General features: G+C 42.4%; 1 protein-coding gene across 6 annotated transcripts in view; it reads right to left on the bottom strand.

The window, feature by feature from the left end:
• SH3KBP1 (SH3 domain containing kinase binding protein 1) overlaps window positions 1-22251 on the bottom strand; it is a 351211-nt gene that overhangs the window by 222794 nt on the left and 106166 nt on the right. For all 6 annotated transcript variants that reach the window (XM_045014652.1, XM_045014513.1, XM_045014730.1 and 3 more), the window contains one exon: window positions 13731-13851. In XM_045014652.1, coding sequence (XP_044870587.1) covers window positions 13731-13851 — 121 coding nt within the window. The remainder of the gene's footprint in view (window positions 1-13730; window positions 13852-22251) is intronic.

The following is a 22251-nucleotide window of genomic DNA, read 5'->3' as shown; positions in this document are numbered from 1 at the left end:
CTGTACCTTTTTTTTTTAAACTGCGGGAATGAGGACTGCATGCAGTAATTGAGGTGTGGGTGTACCATGGATTTATATAGTGGCATTAAGATATTTTCTGTTTTATTATCTATCCCTTTCCTAAAGGTTCCTAATATCGTTAGCTTTTTTGACTGCCTTTCCACATTGAGCAGATGTTTTCAGAGAACTATCCAAGACCATAGGAGTTGTGTGTTATTCAAGAAGGATTGGTAACAGCTAATTTAGACCTCATCATTTTGTATGTATAGTTGGGCTTGCTGTAATTGCCAGGATCGCCTCTTGAATCCTTTTTTAAAATCAGCATTTCATAAGCCGCCCTCCAGTCATCTGGTACAGAGGTTGATTTAAGTGATAGGTTACATACCACAGTTAGTAGCGCTTCAATTTCATATTTGCGTTCCTTCAGAACTCTTGGGTGAATACCATATGGTCCTGGTGACTTATTACTGTTTAATTTATGAATTTGTTCCAAAACCTCTCTGTTGACACTTCAATCTGAGGCAGATCCTCAGATTTGTCATCTAAAAAGAACAGCTCCAGCCCAGGTCTTCTGCAGTGAAGACTCATGCAAAGAATTCATTTAGCTTCTCCACAATAATTTTGTCTTTCTTGAGTGCTCTTTTAGCACCTTGATCATCCATTGGCCACACCAACTATTTGGCAGGCTTTCTGCTTCTGATGTACTTAATAAATGTTTGCTGTTAGTTTTTGTGTCTTTATCTAGCTGCTCTTCAAATTATTTCTTGGCCTGTCTTTTTATACCTTTACACTTGTCTTGTCAGAGTTTACGTTCCTTTCTATTTTCCTCACTAAGATGTGACTTCAAATTTTTAAAAGATGCCTTTTTGCCTCTAATCACCTTTTTCACTCTGCTGTTTTACTATGACGACATATTTTTGTCCTTTTACTGCCTTTTTATTTGGGGTATACATTTACTTTGAGCCTCTATTAGTGTTTACATGCAGGTTGCAGGCATTTCACCTTGTGACTGTTCCTTTTAATTTCCATTTAGCTAGCTTCCTCATTTTTGTATAGTTCTCCTTTTTGAAGTAAATGCCACTGAGGTGAATTTCTTTTGTATTTCTCCCTCTACATGGATGTTAAATTTAATTATGTTATGGTTGCTATTACCTAGTGGTTGAGTTATATTCACCTCTTAGATAAGATTGTGTGCTTCCTTTTGTGGGTTCCAGGAAAAGCTGCTTCAAGAAGCAGTAATTTATGCTATCTAGAAATGTTCTCTCTCCATCCCTTTGTGAGGTGACATGTTCCCAGTCAATATCTGGCATTGGCCACTGTCAGAAGACAGGATATTGGGCTAGAGGGACCTTTGGTCTGACCCAGTATGGCCGTTCTTATGTTCTTAATATGAAGATAGTTGAACTCCCCCATCATTATTGCACTTTCTGCCTTTATAGACTCACTAATCTCTCTGAGCATTTCACAATCACCGTCATCATCCTGGTCAGGTGATTGGCAGTATATTCCTACCATTATACTCTTATTGTTCAAGCATGGAATTTCTATCTATAGAGATTCTATGGTACAGTTTGATTCATTTAAGATTTTTACTTCATTTGACTCTGATTTCTTTCACACATAGTGCCACTCCCGCACCAGCGCAAGCTTCTGTGTCACTCCTATCTATTTTGTACCCTGGTACAGGGCCGGTGCTTCCATTAGGCGACCTCAGGCGGTCGCCTAGGGCACCAGGATTCAGGGAGCGGCATTTTGTGCGCTCCCCATGGGGCTCACGGGAGCTTCCGGTTCCGCTCCCATCGCGCCGCCGAAGAAGGACTTTCTGCCGACATGCCACGGAAAACAGCAGCAGGCAATTGAGCAGCTCAATGACTGTCACTGTCGTCTGCGGCATTTTGGCGGAGGGTTCTTCTTCGGCAGCGCAACAGGTGCAGAACCGGAAGCTCCCGCCCGCCCCATGTGGAGCGCACAAAATGCCGCCCCCCCTGAATTCTGCCTAGGATGCCAAACCCTGGCACCACTCCTGCCCTGGTATTACCGTGTCCCATTGAATAGCCTCATTCTACCAAGTTTCCACAATGCCAATTATATTTTAGGTTTCAGAGTAGCAGCCGTGTTAGTCTGTATCCGCAAAAAGAACAGGAGTACTTGTGGCACCTTAAAGACTAACAAATTTATTTTAGCGTGAGCTTTCGTGAGCTGCAGCTCACTTCTTCGGATGCATAGAATGGAACACACAGACAGGGGATATTTATACATACAGAGAACATGAAAAGGTGGAAGTATGCATACCAACAGGCAGAGTCTAATCAATTGAGATGAGCTATCGTTAGCAGGAGGAAAAAAAAACTTTTTGAAGTGATAATTAAGATGGCCCATAGAAGGTGTGAGGAGAACTTAACATAGGGAAATAGATTCAATTGGTGTAATGACCCAACCATTCCCAATCTTTGTTTAGCCCACAGTTAATAGTATCTAGTTTGCATATTAATTCAAGTTCAGCAGTTTCTCTTTGGAGTCTGTTTTTGAAGTTTTTTGAAGTGGCAATTTTGCAACAACAAAAAAAAAGAGAGAAACTTCTGAACTTGAATTAATATGCAAACTAGATACTATTAACTGTGGGCTAAACAAAGATTGGGAATGGTTGGGTCATTACACCAATTGAATCTATTTCCCTATGTTAAGTTCTCCTCACACCTTCTATGGGCCATCTTAATTATCACTTCAAAAAGTTTTTTCTCCTCCTGCTAACGATAGCTCATCTCAATTGATTAGACTCTGCCTGTTGGTATGCATACTTCCACCTTTTCATGTTCTCTGTATGTATAAATATCCCCTGTCTGTGTGTTCCATTCTATGCATCCGAAGAAGTGAGCTGCAGCTCACGAAAGCTCATGCTAAAATAAATTTGTTAGTCTTTAAGGTGCCACAAGTACTCCTGTTCTTTTAATTATATTTTAGTGTATCATTTAATACCAGCCACTCAAGTTCACCCATCTTAGTATTTGGACTTTTAGCATTTGTATAAAAGCACTTACATTTTGTCAATATTCAATTGCTTGCCTTCAAATATTATATTGCAATGGGACTCTTTTACATTTGACTGTTCCCTCACCAGCTCCTACCTGTACTTTACCAACTTCTTTCCTATCCTCTTTATTACGATATAGAGTTCTCCCTTTAAGAAATTCATCCCTAAGAGATGTCTCCACCCGAACTTTGTGCTCCTCCGCACCGGTCAGCTTTCTCCCAGCCCTTAGCTTGAAAAAAATCTACAACCTTTTAAATTTTACATGCCAGCGATCTAGTTCCATTTTGGTTTAGGTGCAGTCCATCCTTCCTGTAAAGCCTCCTTCTCTCCCAAAAGGTGCCCCAGTTCTTAATAAACCAAAAACCTTCCTGCCTACACCATCATCTCATCCACGAGGTGAGATCCTGCAGCTCTGCCTGGAACATTTCAGGGAATGCTACCATCGAAGTCCTGGACTTTACTCTCTTATCCAGCAGCCTAAATTTGGCCTCCAGGACCATTGTCCTACTTTTCTCTGCCATTGGTACCTACATGTACCACAACCCCCAGCTTCTCCCCAGCACTGCACTTAAGTCCGTCTAGCTATCTCATAAGATCTGCAATCGTCGCACATGGCAGGCAATTTAGCATGTTGTCCTCTCATCACAAACCCAACTATCTGTATTTCTAATAATTGAATTACCCATTACTATTATCTGGATCCTTCTAGTAACTGGGTTTCCTCCCCTGGAGGAGTATCCTCAGTGTGAGAGGACACCATGACATCGTATGGAAGGAAGGTCCTAACTAAGGAACTGTTTCCCTCTGCTCCAGCTTGATGTTTTCCTTCCCCAAGACTTTCATCATCTTCTACAGCACAGAGATTGTCAAACTGGGGGTGGTACCACTCTGTGACCCTCTGTGTCTCCCTTAGCTCCTCCAGTTCAGCCACTCTGGCCTCAAGAGCCCATTCTGTATCGCTGAGGGGCATGAGCTTGTGGGTGTGGCTTGTACCACATGCGCACACATGCCACCTCCCCACAAGGCAGGTAATCTTACATGCTGCACTCAGGGCAACAAACTGGATAGCCCACATCCTGCCTGCATTCTTTTTACTTTTGTAGGGTTGGTTTTTTGAGGGGATGGGGGAAGGTGGCACATGTTGTTGGCCTAAGTTTAGAGTATGTTTGTTAGGTGTATCAGGGCTTTTTTCCCCTCTCTATCTCCCCTCCCTCCCGTCACTTTCTTTTCTAGGGGGCTTCTCTGGAACCCTTCTAATACTTAGGTTACAGTCCCACGACCTCCTCCCCCTGCAGCTGAAATCTCACTGCACCCAAACTCCCTTTATCTTGGTAGTTCAATCTTTCATGGGGCTCCCTGTGCTCCTGAGCTGCCCTGGAAGGAATGCCTCTCTCACTCCCTCACTAAACTCCCCTGTTCGTTAGCTCCTCTGGTATCTTACAGAGCTGGCTTCTTAAACCCCTGTTCCCCTGAGATAGCCCCATCCCCTTGTCAAGGGATCCTAAAAGAGTTATGGATCAAGGAATAGCAAGCTAGAAGCTCATCAATAAGCACTCAGCCTAGCCCAGTCTAGCTTAGTTGGCCAATTGGCTTAGCACACAGCCCCCATAACAGACCATGCTATAATCTTCAGGCAAGCAAGCACAAACAAACTAACAGAAAGTCACCCCAAGCATCACTTAAATCTCCTCTCCTTCCCCTGGAGAACTCCTCACAGAACTCCTGTTCACCAGCTTCCTTGTTCAAGCGTTGGAGCTGCCACTGGTCTCATTGAGAGGTCCTCCCTACATTTGCCCCAGCACTGGTAGTCCCAAGTCTGTCACTTCACCGCTCTACCTATGGGTTGTTTGCAGCGTTGTTGAAGCCGTGCCGGTTCCAGGATATCAGAGAGACAAGGTGGGTGAGGGACAATATCTTTTATTGGACCAACTTCTGTTGGTGAGAGACACAAGCTTTGGAGCTTACACAGAGCTCTTCTTCTGGTGACCTGAAGTTCATCCAATAAAAGTTATTACCTCACCCCACCGTATCTCTTTACCTAGGAGTAACAGACAAGTTACCCACCTTCCTCACAGTATTTCTGCTTGGGCATGTCACAGCCAGCACTTTTGTGTGACTCTTCCCACAGCCTAATTCCCGTTGCCCCTGGCCCCAGGCTCATTTCTGTTTTCATGCTAGACTATGTGATGCTGGACTGTGTGCTGCAGCTGGTGGCTGCTCCTTCACTGCTCTCATGTCTACACTGCAATCACATGGTGGGACTACAGCTGAATTAGCTTTAATCTAGCTAGTGTGAGTATCAAAGGCCAGTGGGAGCACGGGAGTTCAGCACGGTCTAACTGTCTGAGTAAGTACCCACACTGGCACAGATTCACTGGTACCTGCGATAGCTAGATTAAAGCTAGATCAACTGCAATCACACCCGTGTGACTGGAGTATAGACATACCAAGTATCTGGCCAGTGCTGCCCTATTTGAAGAAGAGGGGCAGGCCTCCCATCAGATCAACCCAGCTCCTGAATTCCTGTTGCACAGCTCCCTCTTGTTCACCACCTGGCCACTTCTCTACCCTGAGGTCCCTTAATTAACCTGTTCTTACTAGCCTTCCTTTTAGTCCTTCCCCACCAGCCAGAGCATTACTTCTTCCACCCCAGGCTTCTGGGTTGCTTTTGCTAGCTTTCCCCATGACTCTGCCTGGAGCTTTCACAATGCTCTCGGCCTTCCCTCTCATCTCCATGCATGGGACTGGGGCAACCTCATCTGGCCTACTGGCTCCTCCTCTTCTCTTTTCCTTGTCCCCTTTTCCTCCATGCAACTGCTGAGATGCTTATCTCACAGGTGATTGCTTTCAGGTCTGCTTCCTCTGCTCTGCATGGCTGTACAGCTGCCCCAGAACAGCATGCACTGCTGCTTTCATGCCTGCATGCACTGTTGCTTTCATGCCTGCATGCACTGATGGCTTTCACTGTTCTGGTCTCCTGCCACAGCAGCTACAAAACACACCTGAATCCTCAGACAAAACTCAGTTTTCTGAAACCTGCTGCCAGTGCTAGACTACGGTATATCAGTGAGGTTGATCCAGCCTGTTTGCTGGCTCTTCTCCCAGATATCAGCTGTTAAGGGGATTGAGGTTGACCCACTGACTTATTGGTGCAGGTCATCGACCTCTGCCTGTGTTTCTGCTCCCCCCTCTTCTTTCGATTCACAAATGGTCTTTCATATCAGTCTGGTTACCTGTAGTCATTATGAAGATTCTCTATAATTAAGGCTACGATTTAGTCACGGAGGTCACGGCAGTCACGGATTCTGTGACTTTACTGGACCTCAATGACTTCTTCAGCTTCAGCTGTCAGCAGCTGGAGCCGTGGCAGGGGCTGGAGCCGGGGCTATGCTCCCCACATAGCCCCACAGTGGGGGCCGCCGCTGGGGCCACGCGCCCCTGCCCTGTGGTGGGGGATGCAGCTGGGGCTGTGAGCCTCTGCCCCAGCTTGTACAGTTATTTTTAGTAAAAGTCACAGGCTCCATTTACTAAAAATAATCGTGACAAAATCTTAGCCTTATCTATAATACATGACATCCAGCTCTCTCTTTCTTGATTTAATAATCCTGTAGTTTATTTTCTCTGAAGAAACACAGTAAAGTTTAAAAAATAAACTTGTCTGAAAATTGTTTACCAACTACTTAAGATCATAACGAAGAAATTAGACAAAAATGCAGTAACAGTTCTCGGGTTTGTTTTTTTTTCCTGTTCTGCTTCCTTTGTGCATTTGACAACACTTTGTATAGTCAGTTTCACTATTTCCTCTACAGAGTCAGGTTTTTTCCATTTCTGTTTCTGTGAGTTTTTCATATAATGAAATTGGAGAAAATTCATTTACAACAGTATGAAAATGTAACTGTAGAAAAAATTTTCAGGGCAATTTGGGGCAATTAATAAACTTTTTGTTTAAAACTGACTAGACAAAGTTTATGTCGTCCCTTTACTTTTTCTGCTTCTCCTGAGAGAGCCACTTTCTCTTCTGCAAAATAGCTGTCAAGTTCCTCTTAACTTTTCATTATAAGTGCTACACGAATTTGAAGTTGCTTCCTCAAAAGTTAACAGCTTTAAGTGAACATGTCCTGGTCTGCACAAACTCTACAACATTTTAATGGATTTTTTTTAAAGAGAAAAAGATGATAAAGTAGTTAAAGCAACGGCCGTGGAATCAAGAGATTTGGTGTCAGCCTATTGCTGACTTTGACAGACTTTCAGCAGACCTTGGTCAAGTCACTTAATCTCTCCATTTCACTTTCCACATATGTAAAAAATAAAGTTGCCACTGGAGTCAGTGAATAACCACCCCTGTGATATGACAGCGTATAATCATCTTTTGGAACCCTGACCTATGTCAAGTGTCTGGAGCCAGGAAATAAAAAATACTTACCATTATTCTGTGTGTCATTCCTTTATCACACTTAGCTATCCTATCGGTGCGCTGTGAAGCTAAATAAATTAGTGCCTTCGAGACTCTTGTATGGACACCATCACACCCAATGCAACAAGCAAAAAATGTTCAACAAAAACCAGAAGGCACTGCAGAGAGAGGTTTAATGGAAGCCCTATCTAAATCTTCACTCCAGTATCATTACCATTATAGTACTAGTAGAAAGCAATGAGATTTCCATAAGATACATGGAACAGGTTTTTAAAAAAGGTCTTCACTCATAACTGTACAATTTAGCAAAAACTACACACCTTTCCAGGCCCTGGGTATCGTGCCAATGAAAGGGCATACACAGAAGTGTGTCACGGGAGGAATGAATTTTTTGAAAGATGATTGATAAAACAATGAAAAATTAAAATAATAAAAGGAACCAACAGGGCATCATGTCAGTGCACAAGAGGAATAAACATTTGGGGTCACTCTTACTCAAGTCACTGTGCCTATGAATTACCAGAATCAGAACAATGAGAGTCTATATACCCAGTAATTCTATCCTCCCCAGAATTATCTAGCTTACACATTATCGACAGTCAGCTAGTTTATATAATATCAAAAATAAGCTACAGGAGTGAAAACGCCCCCACCAAACACCATTAATTTAACTTTTTATTCTTTGTGTCTTCAATAGGTTTTAACCAGAGGAATCAAAATGTTTTGAGTTATGTAAGAAAAATAATCATAATAAATGCACTGACAGGCTCATGCCATGGATGTCATACTTCAGCTGGAAGAATGTTTTTAAAGCCTATATCAGTTTCTGAAAATAAGGTGTTTTAGTGGAAATGGTGACAGATCATACAACAGCACAAAATATGTGGCATTATAACAACTGCATTGGACACTGCTTCCAGACAGTCAGCCTTTCATGATTTGAAGTTAATTATTACGTTTTGTTTAGAACAGCTTGGAGAGAGAGTGTGTGTATGTGTGTGTGTACAGTTGTAGTAAAAACCATTCAAAAAGCAGATTCACAATGCAATCAAGTTCTCCCTTGATCAAAACATACAACTATATGAGAACTAGGTAATACAGCATACTTTCAAGTTGAATTTTATGTTATGTTACCTAGGAGCATCAAGAGATTGACAACACAAAGGAACAAAAGCATTATCTACAATGCTATTCTACACTTCATTGTCTTGTGTTCTCAAAATGCTAGTCCACATGTCACTTCCTCTTATGTTTATTCCCATTTCAACTTCTAAATGTCATTCCTTTGAGGAGTAAAGCTCACAGACACTGAACTCAATTTCCTTCTGATCTATTAGGACAAGTCTAAATAATTTCCTTCACCATATTAAAGGATGGATTGACTCAAGTCAAACCACACAATGAACACCATAAGAACAATGCATCTCACATACAGCCAAAATAGCTCATTACATGTCATTAGCTATGTAATGCTACAGCAAAGCACCCATTTAAAAAAATAACATACATTCTTAAAAACAAGTGCACTCGTGGGCTTTTTGAAGTAAATTTTAATGTGACAGGAATGTAACTGAAAAAAATAAATCTTAATTGGAAGAAGCACGAGTGCTAGTTTAAAAAAAACAAGGAGTCTGGCGGCAAGTTAAAGACTAACAGATTTATTTGGACATAAGTTTTCATGGGTAAAAAAACCCACTTCTTCAGATGCATGGAGTGAAAGTTACAGATGCAGGCATAAAGATACTGACACATGCAGTAATGAGCTGCCAAAATCTTAACAACCAGTTCCTTAACTGGTCTTCAGCGGCACTTCGGCGGCGGGTCCTTCACTAGCTCCAGGTCTTCGGCGGCACTGACCCAGAGCGAGTGAAGGACCTGCCACCGAAGTGCCGCCGAAGACTCGGAGCGCCGCGTGGTGAGTACAAGCCCCGCATGTTTTTTTAAGTGTTTTTTTTTTTTAAGTCATCCCTGCCGGGGCCCCGTCGAAACTGTTCAAATTGGGCCCGCACTTTCTAAAGCCGGCCCTGCACATCGGGGTTGCAAAATTGTATCAGGGGCTGGGTAGGGAAGGCTGTGCCTCCCAAAACAGCCTGTCCCCCCCATCCGACCCCCACCCATGTCCTGCCCCCAACTGCCCCCCCTCAGAACCCACAACCCAAATGTCCCCTGACCACCCCCTCCCGAGACCCCCCCACCCTAACTGCCACCCCCAGGACCCCACCCCCTACCCAACTCACCCTGCTCCCTGTCCCCTGACTGCCCGACTGCCTTCTCAAGCTCTGGGGTAGCATGTGCACCAGGGCCACGGCTGCAGCACATACAGCTGCAGAGGCAACGTGTAACTGTTGATAATTGGGGAGGGGGGGCACAATTTAAAGGTTCAGGGGTGGGAGCATGTAACTGCCCCATGTGTCACCTCTAGATTGAGAACAGAGGTTTTCAAACTGTGGGGCATGCCCCCAGGGGGGCGCGGAGAAACATTTTGGGGGGGGGAACGGTGACCCCAGGTGGCTCGAGCCAGCAATGCCAGACAGCTGGCCCGAGCCAAAGCTGTTGCCAAATGGAAGGCAGAAATCTAGGAGGGGAACACATGACCCCGCGTCCCTCCTCCCCCCCCTCCAAAAAAACAAAGAAAACAAACAAACGAACAAAAAAACACTGCCTCTGGCTGCAGTGGTTCCTGGCAGTGCTGTAGCTTTTAATATAGCTCAGGGGTCTTAATATACGCCAGGCAGTGCTGTGGCCACAACTTAGACAAAAATAACAGGCGAACTTGTGGCACCTTAGAGACTAACAAATTTATTTGAGCATAAGCTTTCGTGGGCTACAGCCCACTTCATCGGATGCATGCAGTGGAAAATACAGTAGGAAGATGTATATATAAACAGAGAACATGAAACATCCATTGTATATATCTTCCTACTGCATTTTCCACTGCATGCATCCGATGAAGTGGGCTGTAGCCCACGAAAGCTTATGCTCAAATAAATTTGTTCGTCTCTAAGGTGCCACAAGTACTCCTGTTCTTTTTGCGGATACAGACTAACACGGCTGCTACTCTGAAACAACGTAGACAGAGGCCCAAAACTGCCTATGTTACACCAGGGAATGCTACAGCCCTCGGAGCAGCCCAGGTCTGAGAAGGCACAGAGCTGACTTAGCCCTGTTCCCTGCCCCCCAGTCACTGAGCTTAGAGTTCTGTACTGAGCCTCTCACAGGTACAACACAGAATCTCTCCCTCGGATCTTAACATTCTTTCATTACATGGGTTTAGACATTATTCATCATTCTTGATGTTATTCATCATATACGGAGGTGCAGAAAATTTTAGACTCCATCACAGAACTTTTATCTAAAAGATTAAAGCAGTTCTGTGTATTAGGCCAATATTTAAATTCTGATCCTTTCAAGAGAACTTAAAAAGATAAAGTAGTTTTGTATTTTTTTAACTAAATAAAAATATGTTACAGTATTCTTGTAATTTAGGTGAACAAATGTATTTACTTGCAGTATATGATTACGATGCTTCAACACCTTTATTTGGCAGGTACGACTCCTATTTTGCAGATGTGAAAACTGAGACACAGAGGCCTAAATTTTCAAAAGTGATTTGTGATTTTTGATGTCCAACTTGAGGCAAATTAAAGTGCGTTGAAGGCACTCAGCCCTGTTGGAAATCAACGCACATTTCAGTGCTTAGAATTGGGCACTCAAAATCACTAATCACTTTCAAACTCTTAGGCCCAAATTTTTCAGTAATTTGAACAAAGTCACATAGCATTTCTGTAGCTGACTTGAGAACAGATCTTATTACTCTTTATTTAGGAGCACCAAGCCCTAGATCATACTCTGTAAATCGTGCAGAAAAGGAAATCCCTAGAATTACTAATTCACCCCTAAAGGATATACTTAAAATTACACCCGACATGTTTCCCTAAATTACTTCCATCAAACCAATCAGTTCCAGTACAGTGTCTCTGTGGGCTATCTATGGTAGCCAGAAGGAAACATATTAAAGCTATCAAGAATATTCAGCCGGAAAAGCAAAATGAAGTAAAAAAAAAAATCAGGACTGCAGTCCCTGCAACCAGGCCCTCTCATTCTTCTTGTTCTATTCACTTGTGAGCCAAACAAATCGCTAGAGGTGATTTCCAACAAACAATCCTGTAACAAAATGGCTACCCCCTTTAAGCAGCTAAAGACAATTAGTAATATGGGCAGGCTACTATTGGGAGGCATTTGGCAGACCTGAAGCATTCCTAGATCACAACTGCAATCTGAAGGAGTTAGACCAGTGGCTCTCAACGTTTCCAGACTACTGTACCCCATTCAGGAGTCTGATTTGTCTTGCATACCCCCAAGTTTCACTTCACTTAAAAACTACTTGCTTACAAAATCAAACATAAAAATACAGAAGTGTCACAGCACACTATTACTGAAAAACTGCTTACTTTCTCATTACTACCATATAATTATAAAATAAATCAACTGGGATAGAAATATTGTACTTACATTTCACTGTATAATATATAGAGCAGTATAAACAAGTCATTGCATGAAATTTTAATTTGTACTGACTTCATGAGTGCTATTCATGTAGCCTGTTGTAAAACTAGGCAAGTATCTAGATGAGTTGATGTACCCCCCCAGAAGACCTCTGCGTACCCACAGGGATATGCACACCCCTGGTTGAGAACCACTGAGTTAGACTAACTGATTATTTAATTAAGTACAAACCTTTATAAGAGGCACTTCATTGTTTCATTACAAAAAACACCCCCTCCATTACAATGCGGGGCTCTGAAGAAACCATAAGGCATAACACTGTAGCCAAAAAAAGAAAAAACTCTTTTTCATTTAGAAATGTATTCCCTCTCAAATATGTAGACTGCAACAGGGGGGCTTGCCTTTTAAGGGCTACAGGCCTGTGGCAGCATAGAGCAGGACTTAAAAAACATCCCTGGCACCTAGTTGCTCAAAGACAAAATAAATTAAACTAGTAAAAAACGCCTGTAATATATATATATCTAATGCCACACCACCAAGACCTGAAGAAGAGCTCCGTGTAAGCTCAAAAGCTTGTCCTTTTCACCAACAGAAGTTGGTCCAATATAAGATATTACCTCACCCACCTTTTCTAATAAAATATTTCCGTTCTTTCCCCATCCCAAATCAATGTAACCCTCCTCATGCATTTCTTAGTGGGCTCTTCTTCACATCTGCAAGTTGCAACAACTGTCTGCTTAGCTCCCCTCCCTCTAACAAGATTCTCTTGGTAATCTGCTGCCCAGAGAAAGAGGAGATTGGCAGTGGCAGCAACATTCTCTTAGTTATGTCTGAGCTGTCTCCACCCAGTTCCTCCTCTAAACCCTCAACTTTGTACTGAAACAGAATGAGAGCATGAGTTAGAAGAGCTGAGAGAAAGAACTGCTGCATAGTGGACAAGGACCCTGTCTGTCCAGGAGCAGAGGGGATAGCTGTGGGAAGGAGGCAGCATTTGAAAAATTCATCAGCCTTCTGCTATACAGAGTTGGATATAAAGTGGGACAACACCACCCTGTTAAGAAGCCCTGCTGCCATCCCCAGATTTTGGGAGGAGGAGGAGGATGCTATCTTTCACACCATTTGATAGCTACATCTTTCATATCAGATTTGGTTTAGGCAGTGTTTCATTAATTTGAAGCTATATCCTTCTAGCTACTGGAAGAGAGAGAACAACTTTCTATTTTCTTCTCTTTCCACCAAAGCTTCTGGGGTGCTGGAGTGGGGGGCGAGAGAAGAGTGATCTCTGCTACTCTACCCATCTCCTAGCATCCTTTTTAGTATCCTTAAAATTTTTTTTAAAAATTAAAAAAATCACACTGTCTCAAAACAGCTTCTGTTTGGGAAAGAATGGGAAAAAAAAGATACATTCAGGACTGAAGTTTGCTAACAGCATTGCACGGGAGCACTATATATGCTTCTAGCTGTCAGTCTGATAAGCTTTAGTAATCCACCCATGTAGCTTTTCTTAATTAAAATAAATCTAGACAAGATCTCTTTAGAAGGAAAGCAGCTGTGCTTTTGTAAATGGAAACGAAAATGGAAATTGACATACTGAATACATCTGTATGCCAATCAAGGAAAGATTTTTGTTATCTTCCCTACATTATTGGTAGCCTTTCACAACTGTATACATGCTGTGCTTTAACACTAAAAACAATGAAAGCTTACATTCCGTTATTTTAATTTTTTGTGAACAAAGCACACCAGTTTAACCAAAGTCTATACTTTGATATACTGTACCTTTTCTGGTGGTTCTAATTGTCTCAGAAAACAGTAAAGGGCTTCCATTGGAAACTTCATCCATCGGCTTCTCTGGTGGTTTGTTGGCAATACTTTCTTTCTTCATGTCCTTCTTTATTTCCTGTATGGGAGGAAAAAGGAAAGACAGCTTAAAAGATGTCTCACAGAATACTCTTAAGTCTCAAGTGTCCAGTACCGGAAAAAGTCATAGATGTGAACTGTGATAAGTCCCAAAGGCTCAAAGTCTGACAGCTAGACTCACCCATGTGTTTTTATATTTCACAATAATTTGGGTTATTCTTACTCTTCTCTGCTGAAAGCAGAGTGTTACACTTTTACCATTGTACAGTTATGGCAGTGACAGGCTATTGCCACTCCAGTACATGGAACAACTTGCCACATTTTTGAACTATCATATTTAATATATATCTATCATATTTAAATGGCTTCCAAACACTTTTGTTTAATTGAAGTTAATTTTTAAAAAACCACCCAGTGGGGAACTCAAGATTGTGTCAGATAAAATCTTTAAACTGCCTCTCCCTTCTCACAAGAAGAATATTTCAATTCAAACTGCTATAGTATATACCCAATGTGTGTACAGCCACAATGTAATAAATAATATTTCTTCCCCAACTCCTAGACATATTTATACGTGATAATGCCATAATGAAAACCAAGCAATATTCAGGCTAATGGATTATCAAAATTTTCCCCAATCAGTGTTTTAAAAGGGTTAATCTCACCAATTTAATCACATTTTTGTCTGTAAAATGTCTGCCTTCTATTTTACCAGCAACACCTAAAGTTACTATAGCAGAACGATTACTGAAAAATATTTTTCACCATTGTTCTAACATGAATACTTGTGCATTTGACAACGTAGCACAGAGTCAGCTACATGGTGACTGGTTACCCTTGTAAAGGCAGTTAAGTCAGTTTGTTGTGTTGTTTCTGTAGGCATTTCAACACAACAACAAGGGGATATGAAAACATTTTTTTAAATAGGAAAATCTGACTAGCACTATAAATATTGTAAGGGGCACCCAGTGCATGTATCAGCTACTACTGATAAAAGGTAGTCATTTGCAAAATATGTTAAGAAGACTGTCTCTTTAGCAGTGGATGGGGAAAAAACAGTGGAGTGAGCTTTCATCATACCGCTCGCTCCCTCCCTCATCACTGAGGCAAAGGGAAAGGTTTTCCCAATAGTTCACAGTTAATTCTCATTAAACAAATATTTACAGAACATATGCAGGAGCACCATCTCACAAACCTTTCATGCAGACCTTAAAATACAACCTACTCTCAGTTCTTATTTGGCCTCATCAGTGTAATATCTGAACACCACATAATCTTTAACAATCTTCACAACATCCGTCTGAAGTCGCACAGGAAGTCTGTAATGGAGTAGAAAATTGAACCTGGGTCTCCTAAATTCCAGGCTAGAGCCCCACCCTCTGACTCACTTATCTTTAAATTTTTTGTTCTAAATTCTAACAAACATCTAAACTTACATTTTATTTCTACAATTTCAGACCCCGAAATGTCTCAGCAGTAATATTGTGAATCTTCTTGATATTTTTCTAAAGGTTTTTATTAAATGTAGCCACCCAAACAGTACTACTTAACCAAGCATTGTGTTATCATTATTTGTATGAACCTGAGCTGTCTGCCACTTCTCCAAAATGCATTCACGTAGGATGCAATTAATGCACAGATGTCAGAAATTGGAAGTTGTATAATGCTGCACGTTTAAGGAGTGAACATGTCTGTGATTGAGCTTCCCAAGCAGTGCATAGCATCATATCCCTATGCTTAGTATGCATGATCCAGAAAGTATATGCCAAAAATGATGCATGCATTTAAAAAGGTAACAATAGTTTTTAAAAATAGACTAGTCCAGTGCATGGATTGTTACAAGAGTATATTTTTAATATCTTAAAATGGAAGGAAAGAATGAACTTGTTCATTCTAAAAAGTCTGGAGTTCCCAAACTCAGTTTGCTACTCTAAGTGACAGACTGTTTGCCAGAATATCAAATGGATACTGACAATTTAAGTGGAAGGAGCTGGTATGTCAAAACTTTAGTCTTCTTCAAGCATTACCTCAGAGATCCTGCCTTATTGCCAGAGGTAGTTTCCTATGCACATTGCCAAGTGGATTTTTCAAAACCTCATGTCAATATGAAACTCAACGTTCAACTAACAAGAGCCAGAAAATTAACTTCTACAGTTACCAGTGGCAAATAGGACACTTTTTCCTTGTTGAATACGTCTCATGGAAAAAGTAATAAGCCAGCAATTTCTGCAGAATATGATTTTCAATACAAAAAATTAAATTCACAGCTCTAAAAAGCAAGCCTTCTGATGTGAATGAGTGAAGTGCAGCCTTCCAGAGTCTGTAGAGACAACTCTAGTGCTTCTGCTCCACTTTACAGCTTTCCCCAAAAGCACCACTGTTCAATTTACCAAACACAGGGAGCTGGAGGAAAGAGTGTGCCACAAGCTGGATTTTAAAGGGAATTGGGCTCTACCTCACCAGTGAGGGATTAGCTACCTACCCCTCAAACACACACCCGGCTGATCTTGATGGGCTGGGCCAACTATCAGATCCAGGTGGGAAGGAGTTAGGAGCTTTCCAAAAAAGTCTGGGGAGGCAATAAACTTATCAAACGTCTCCTACTCAGAGGCTGACAAAGATGCAGCCCCATCCCACTTCCAGAGATCAAGGATGGCGGCATCCTCATGCCCATCACCTGTAGGTTGGAGTGGGGGCTGGAACTCTCACCAGCATTTCCCCTGGACCTCATGGACAGGGCTCTTCTCCTTTTCATTGTTCATATTAGCCTTTGTCTAAGACTCCACCCCATCCCACTCCACTATCTGTAGATTTTAATAACTACCACCCCACAGCTAATTAAGATTGGGGGTGGTTGTCTCTCCCCCAAACTCCTACTGATGTCAGGGGGCACCAAATTCTGATTTATGCAGGGTCCTGTACCACAAGAGGCTGGTACACAGCTGGCTCCGAATCCTTGAATGCTTGTGGAGATCTCCAGGAGACAACAGATATCATAGCTGATAGGGCGTCTTCCATAAAGTTTTATTGAGTCAAACTAATGAAAAAGGGACTATGGAAGAGATGAATGGCATTCTCTCACACACTATACATATATTTTTTTAAAACTGTTTTCTTGGCATCACATGAATAAAAATGGCATTTTCATGTCTCATACCAATAATATATTCACTACCTCTTGAGTCTGTGATTCTAAGGACTCCAGCAACGATGTCCAGAACATAAGAGAAAGAAGTCTCTTATTCTGAAAGTTGAATGCTTCCAGATTACATCTATTTCAGACACTTTCCAGAAGAAAATCAATCATTCTCCAGCTTCCTAGAGCAAATCTCTCATTAACCCTCCTAAGAGGCTTTTCCCTTATCAACTACCATACCAACCTGCCAGCTTGCACTCCAAATTTCATCAGACTAGTGATCCTTCTTGCTGTCTGGCAATCTGCTTTATGGCCTTGAGTGTCATAAAATAACCCTTGAATTTCTCCCAGCCTAAGGCCTTGATCTTGAGAAACCGATGCAGATGCTTAAACTTTAAGCACATGATCAATGCTACTGAACTCAAAGTTATGCACATAAATCTGCAGAATTGAGGCCACAGTTTGCAACCTCACCTCTCTGGTTCCTGGTAGTCGTGCCAACTGTCCAGTCTCTCTATTTCTGTCAAATCCATCTCGAATGGTCAACACTGGCCATACCAGATCTAACCTTACAGACCTTGGTGTAATTAAATGTTTCTTAATTCTTCCCCTAACTATAGTGTATCAGCCCACTCTTTCTTTCACTCTATTCTTTTTCATTAACCTAGACAAGAGACCCACACTGGCTTTCTAGTTTGCTTTCTCTCCTCCTCACCGGACTTGGTTCAGCATCCCATGTTACTTCTGCTCCTCAAGCCTTTTTTACATACTATATGCAAACAACAACATGAAATTAGAGTCCCAGTCCTGCTTGGATGGAGTTGCAGATTACCCAGAGACTGAACATAGAAAATGTAGGAAAATCTCTAAAATGGAACTGGAGAACAGTGAAGGTACAAGACAATTCTTTCTAAAAACTTTCCAAAAAGGCTTAAAAGTAAGACCCAAAATTCAGAAATACACTGGGCTGAGATTCTCTGCTGCACATCTAAGAGACTCAGCACAGAACATGCAGCCTAGGAGGAGGGGAGGCGATGGTGACTTTGAGCCACCTATGCACCCTCTTTATCCTGGACTGCTCCATCCAGGGGTTGGATTAGTTCTTGGCATAACAGACAGACCTAAGGGCCTTTGTAAATTATGACAGCCTTAATGGGCTGCATTGCTTCCCGACATCTATGCAGCACTCCTGCTTCACCCCTAACATGCTGCTTCTTCCCTCAGTCCTGTCCCCTCTGTCAGGGCTTATGGGAGTCCTCAGAGAGCAGCCTTACAGCTGTCCTCCACAATGTCAACACTAAGGAAATTCTCCCCCTGCTGGAACCAGGGTTGTAGGACCCCCTGTATCCGCTCCAGCCCTTTTACCTGGTGTAAGAGGGCTGGAGTGGGGATGAGGCTCTTACCCTACAACTTGGCAGTCTGTCTCAAATAATTGCATTGATGCTTGTGATAAAATAATGCAGTCAGAGGCATCAAACTCTGGCCAAGAAGTTCTAGTTTGCATGGTTATCATAGTCTACTCTGGCTCATAATGAAGAGCGCATTGAAAATGTCTGTCCTGGATCATTGAGCTATGAGACAATTGCAACTGTTCCAAAAGCAGGAACTAGCTACACCATTGCTCAAACCATAACATTTAGAATCATATCTGTACACCACACGCTCATCCCAGAGATCACTCTTCAGCATAGGCATAGAGCATGAGCCTGTCCATGAGAAGGAATGGCAGGTCTGGGAATGGAGAAATCTTCAGTTTTTAAAACATTAAACCCCACTTTTAACATATCTTTCCTAGTGGAGCGCAAGGGACCATTTCTGGCATTCTAGCTATCTTAAATTTATACTGGTACCCATCACTGTGGCCTGAGAAGAGGTTTTCAAAGACAGCAAGGGGAGTTAGACACGACCTCTCAATGAAAGTCAATGGCAGCCAGGTGCCTAACTCCCTTGCTGTCTTTGAAGAGCTCCCTGTGTGCACCTTGTAAACTTCAGGAACAGACGAGTTTAAGATGTGGGAGGCATAGAAACCAAGAAATCCATTGTAATCCAGAAAGTATGGTTTCTTGAGGAAGGACCCTTCATAGTGAGGTTTTCTGGTGGGAGGAGGAAGAGCTGGAAAAGACCAGATACTTTAGCATATTATAACTTCAAAATACTGGACCATGCATTAAATGTTAGGATGCAGACCTGGTCCATCATGCTTGGGAACACCCCACAGGAGTTCAGCGAGCCTATTCCAAGAGAACCAATTTCTCCTGTCTGGGTCTCTTGCACTGGCTACCTAGTACCATTTTCAACATGGCAACTAGCCCTTTCCATACTATCCCGGGTCTACACCAGCATCCAGGCCGACATAGTGCTGCCCATCAAACTGTCCCTCGGCAGGACTGGGGAAGATGGGTAGATGCCACTGAGCTGCATTTGTGAAGTCCTGAACTTTTTTCAAAAGTGCACACCCCACTCACACTTTTGCAAGGAGCCCCACAGTGCCCCAGATAATGAGGAAAAGCCATGCTGAGAGAACTAACATGCACAGAATGTAGAACTCTCAAAAGGAGAGGCTTCAAACTCATAGCCCTTGTGTAGAAAGGACACCACTTGTTCCTTTAAGCTATTATGTAAGTACGTTACTCAATGAGTGTTCATCACCAAGGAGTTTCTGAAGAAATGAAATCTCAGATGTCAGTTGTCTGTAAGTAGAGGTGCAAAAGCTTTCAGAGTGAAATAGCTTTTGTAGTATTTCTAAACCAGTCATTGGTACCACTCAATAGCTAATCACAAGGGCAGTCCCATGCTATACATTTCATAAGAGTCAGTGTTACAAATTTTGGGGGGCAGAGCTAGGAAAATATCTAAAATTTGAAAATGTCATGAGCAGCTCATTTTAGTGGGGCTGTATCTTTGGATCCCTTTAACCAAATGACTCCATACTTCCACCAAAAACTCTAACTCAGACCCCACTGGGACATAATTTTCAAGACAATCTTCCTATGCATGTAGGATTTAGAGCAATTTGAACATTAGAAACAGTCTGTATTGGTGGACAGCTTTATCTAAGGCAGTGGTTCTCAAACTTCCTTGCACCGCAACCCCCTTTTGACAGCAAAATTACTACATGACCCCAGGAGGGAGGACCGAAGCCTGAGCCCGCCCAAGCCCCATCACCCCGGGTGGCGGTGGGGGACAAAGCCCAAGGGCTTCAGCCCCAGGCAGTGGGCCCTCAGGCATCGGCCCTGCATGGTGGGGCTCAGGCTTCGGCCCTGGGCCCCAGCAAGTCTAAGCCAGGCCTGGTGACCCCATTAAAACAGGGTCACGAACTACTTTGGGGTCCCAACCCACAGTTTGAGATTCGCTGATCTAAGGAACACATGAACCAAATGACCCCAAACTAGCACCACAAAACTCTGCCCTAGGCACCGATGAGACACAGCACTTTTCAAAACAACCTGGCGTATGCATGTGGGGTTTAGAGCACTTGAACTATCAGCTCTTAAATCAGCAGCTTAATCTCAGGGCAAAGCTTCCAAAAGAAGCCCTTTTAGAAAGTCAGCAGGGAGTAATGTCCACAACACACATTCTCAGCAAGCTATGGAGAGCAGGACTCATACTCACAGTACCTGAGTACTGCTTGGGTTCAATTACCTCATCATATTATCTTGAGTCACCCAGTTACTCTGATGTCAGGCTGGCTGCAAACACCCTGGCTTACAACAAAGCTCCAGTCAAACTGAGCATGTACAAATGACTTTCTCTGGTTCATCAGTTTGGATCAAGTCACACCGGAGATTCATTTTTATCCTAAATAACTTTTAAAATATTGCTTCACCAAAGAGGCAGTGGATTCAGGATAAAAACTTAGAGGGTGATATTGGTATGGGGCAAATCCGAGCCATAGTCTGAACTGCAGGTGTGCGCTAAAATAATTACACGAATGATAACTTTTTGATGACAATTTTAAGGGGTCTGTAGCTAAGAAATCCCTTGCCTGAATGACTCCCAAATTTGAACCCTTAATCCTATCCCAGACCTCCATGAGTCAAAGCAATTTTCAAGACACCACCAGTAAGCCCGTGGATTTTAGAACACTGAGAAATTGGCTGTTAAACAGCAAGTTAATCTCCACCTTCATTATAGTGGGCTACCATTCCCATAGGGTGACTATATTTCCCAAAGGGAAAACAGGACACCACGCAGGGCTGCCCCGAGGCCCCCTCTATGCAGGGCTGGCCCCAGCTGCTCGCCTGAGCGCCCCCCCCCCCACCGACTGTCACTGATCACTCAAACCCTGCCAGCCCCCTGCTCGAGGCTGTTGCTGGTCACTGAAACCCTGCCAGCCCCCCACGCACTGGAACCCTTCTTTCCCCCTCCCCCCCCCCTCAGCCCAGCTTCCCCCCTGCACAGGGCTGGCATCTCTGCTCACCCCCTGCAAGTTCCTCTGCACCGCACCCAACTTTTTTGACAAAAGTGGACATTTGTCACATGACAAATGCCCTTTTTCCAAAAAGTCAGGACAGCTGGGTCAGGGCTTAAAAAAGGGACTGTCTTGGCCAAAACGGGCTGTATGGTCACCCTACCCATATAAAAAAAACAAAAGTTAGTATATAAAGCTTCAAGACTATCCTATTTGACAGGTGTGTCAACATGTAAGAGGATTTAAGCAAAAAAACCAACCAACCAACCAAACCAACCCTTCTTGAATGCAGTCTTTCATCTTTTCTTAATCTTATAAGAATTATTAATTACAGTAGAACCTCAGAGTTACAAACATCTGGGGAATGGAGGTTGTTCGTAACCCTGAAATGTTTGCAACTCTGAACAAAATGTTATGGTTGTTCTTTCAAGAGTTTACAACTGAACATTGACTTAATACAGCTTTGAAACTTTATTATGCAAAAGAAAAATGCTGCTTTTAATCATCTTAATTTAAATGAAACAAGTACAGAAACAGTTTTCTTACCTCATCAAATCTTTTTTTTTTTAAACTTTCCCTTTTCTTAGTAGTTTATATTTAACATGGTACTGTATTTGCTGTACATGGTATTGTTTGTTTTTTGGTTTCTTTTTGGTTTCTTGCTGCCTCATTGTATACTTCCAGTTCTAAATGAGGTGTGTGGTTGACTGGTCAGTTCATAACTCTGGTGTTCCTAACTCTGAGGTTCTCCTGGATACTGATAACATTTATCCAGTCTGCCTATAATTAGCAAATTCTGCAAGCAGTATTAAATAGTGGGGTTGCTAATTTGCAAAGAAAAAAAAGCCTTTGGCAAACCTATTTTTTTTCTATTTGTATGTGTATATATATAT

Source organism: Mauremys mutica, chromosome 1 (assembly GCF_020497125.1).
Source record: "Mauremys mutica isolate MM-2020 ecotype Southern chromosome 1, ASM2049712v1, whole genome shotgun sequence".
NCBI lineage: Eukaryota > Metazoa > Chordata > Testudines > Geoemydidae > Mauremys > Mauremys mutica.
Note: the sequence above shows the minus strand (reverse complement) of the source record. Positions and strands in the feature narration are given on the sequence as shown.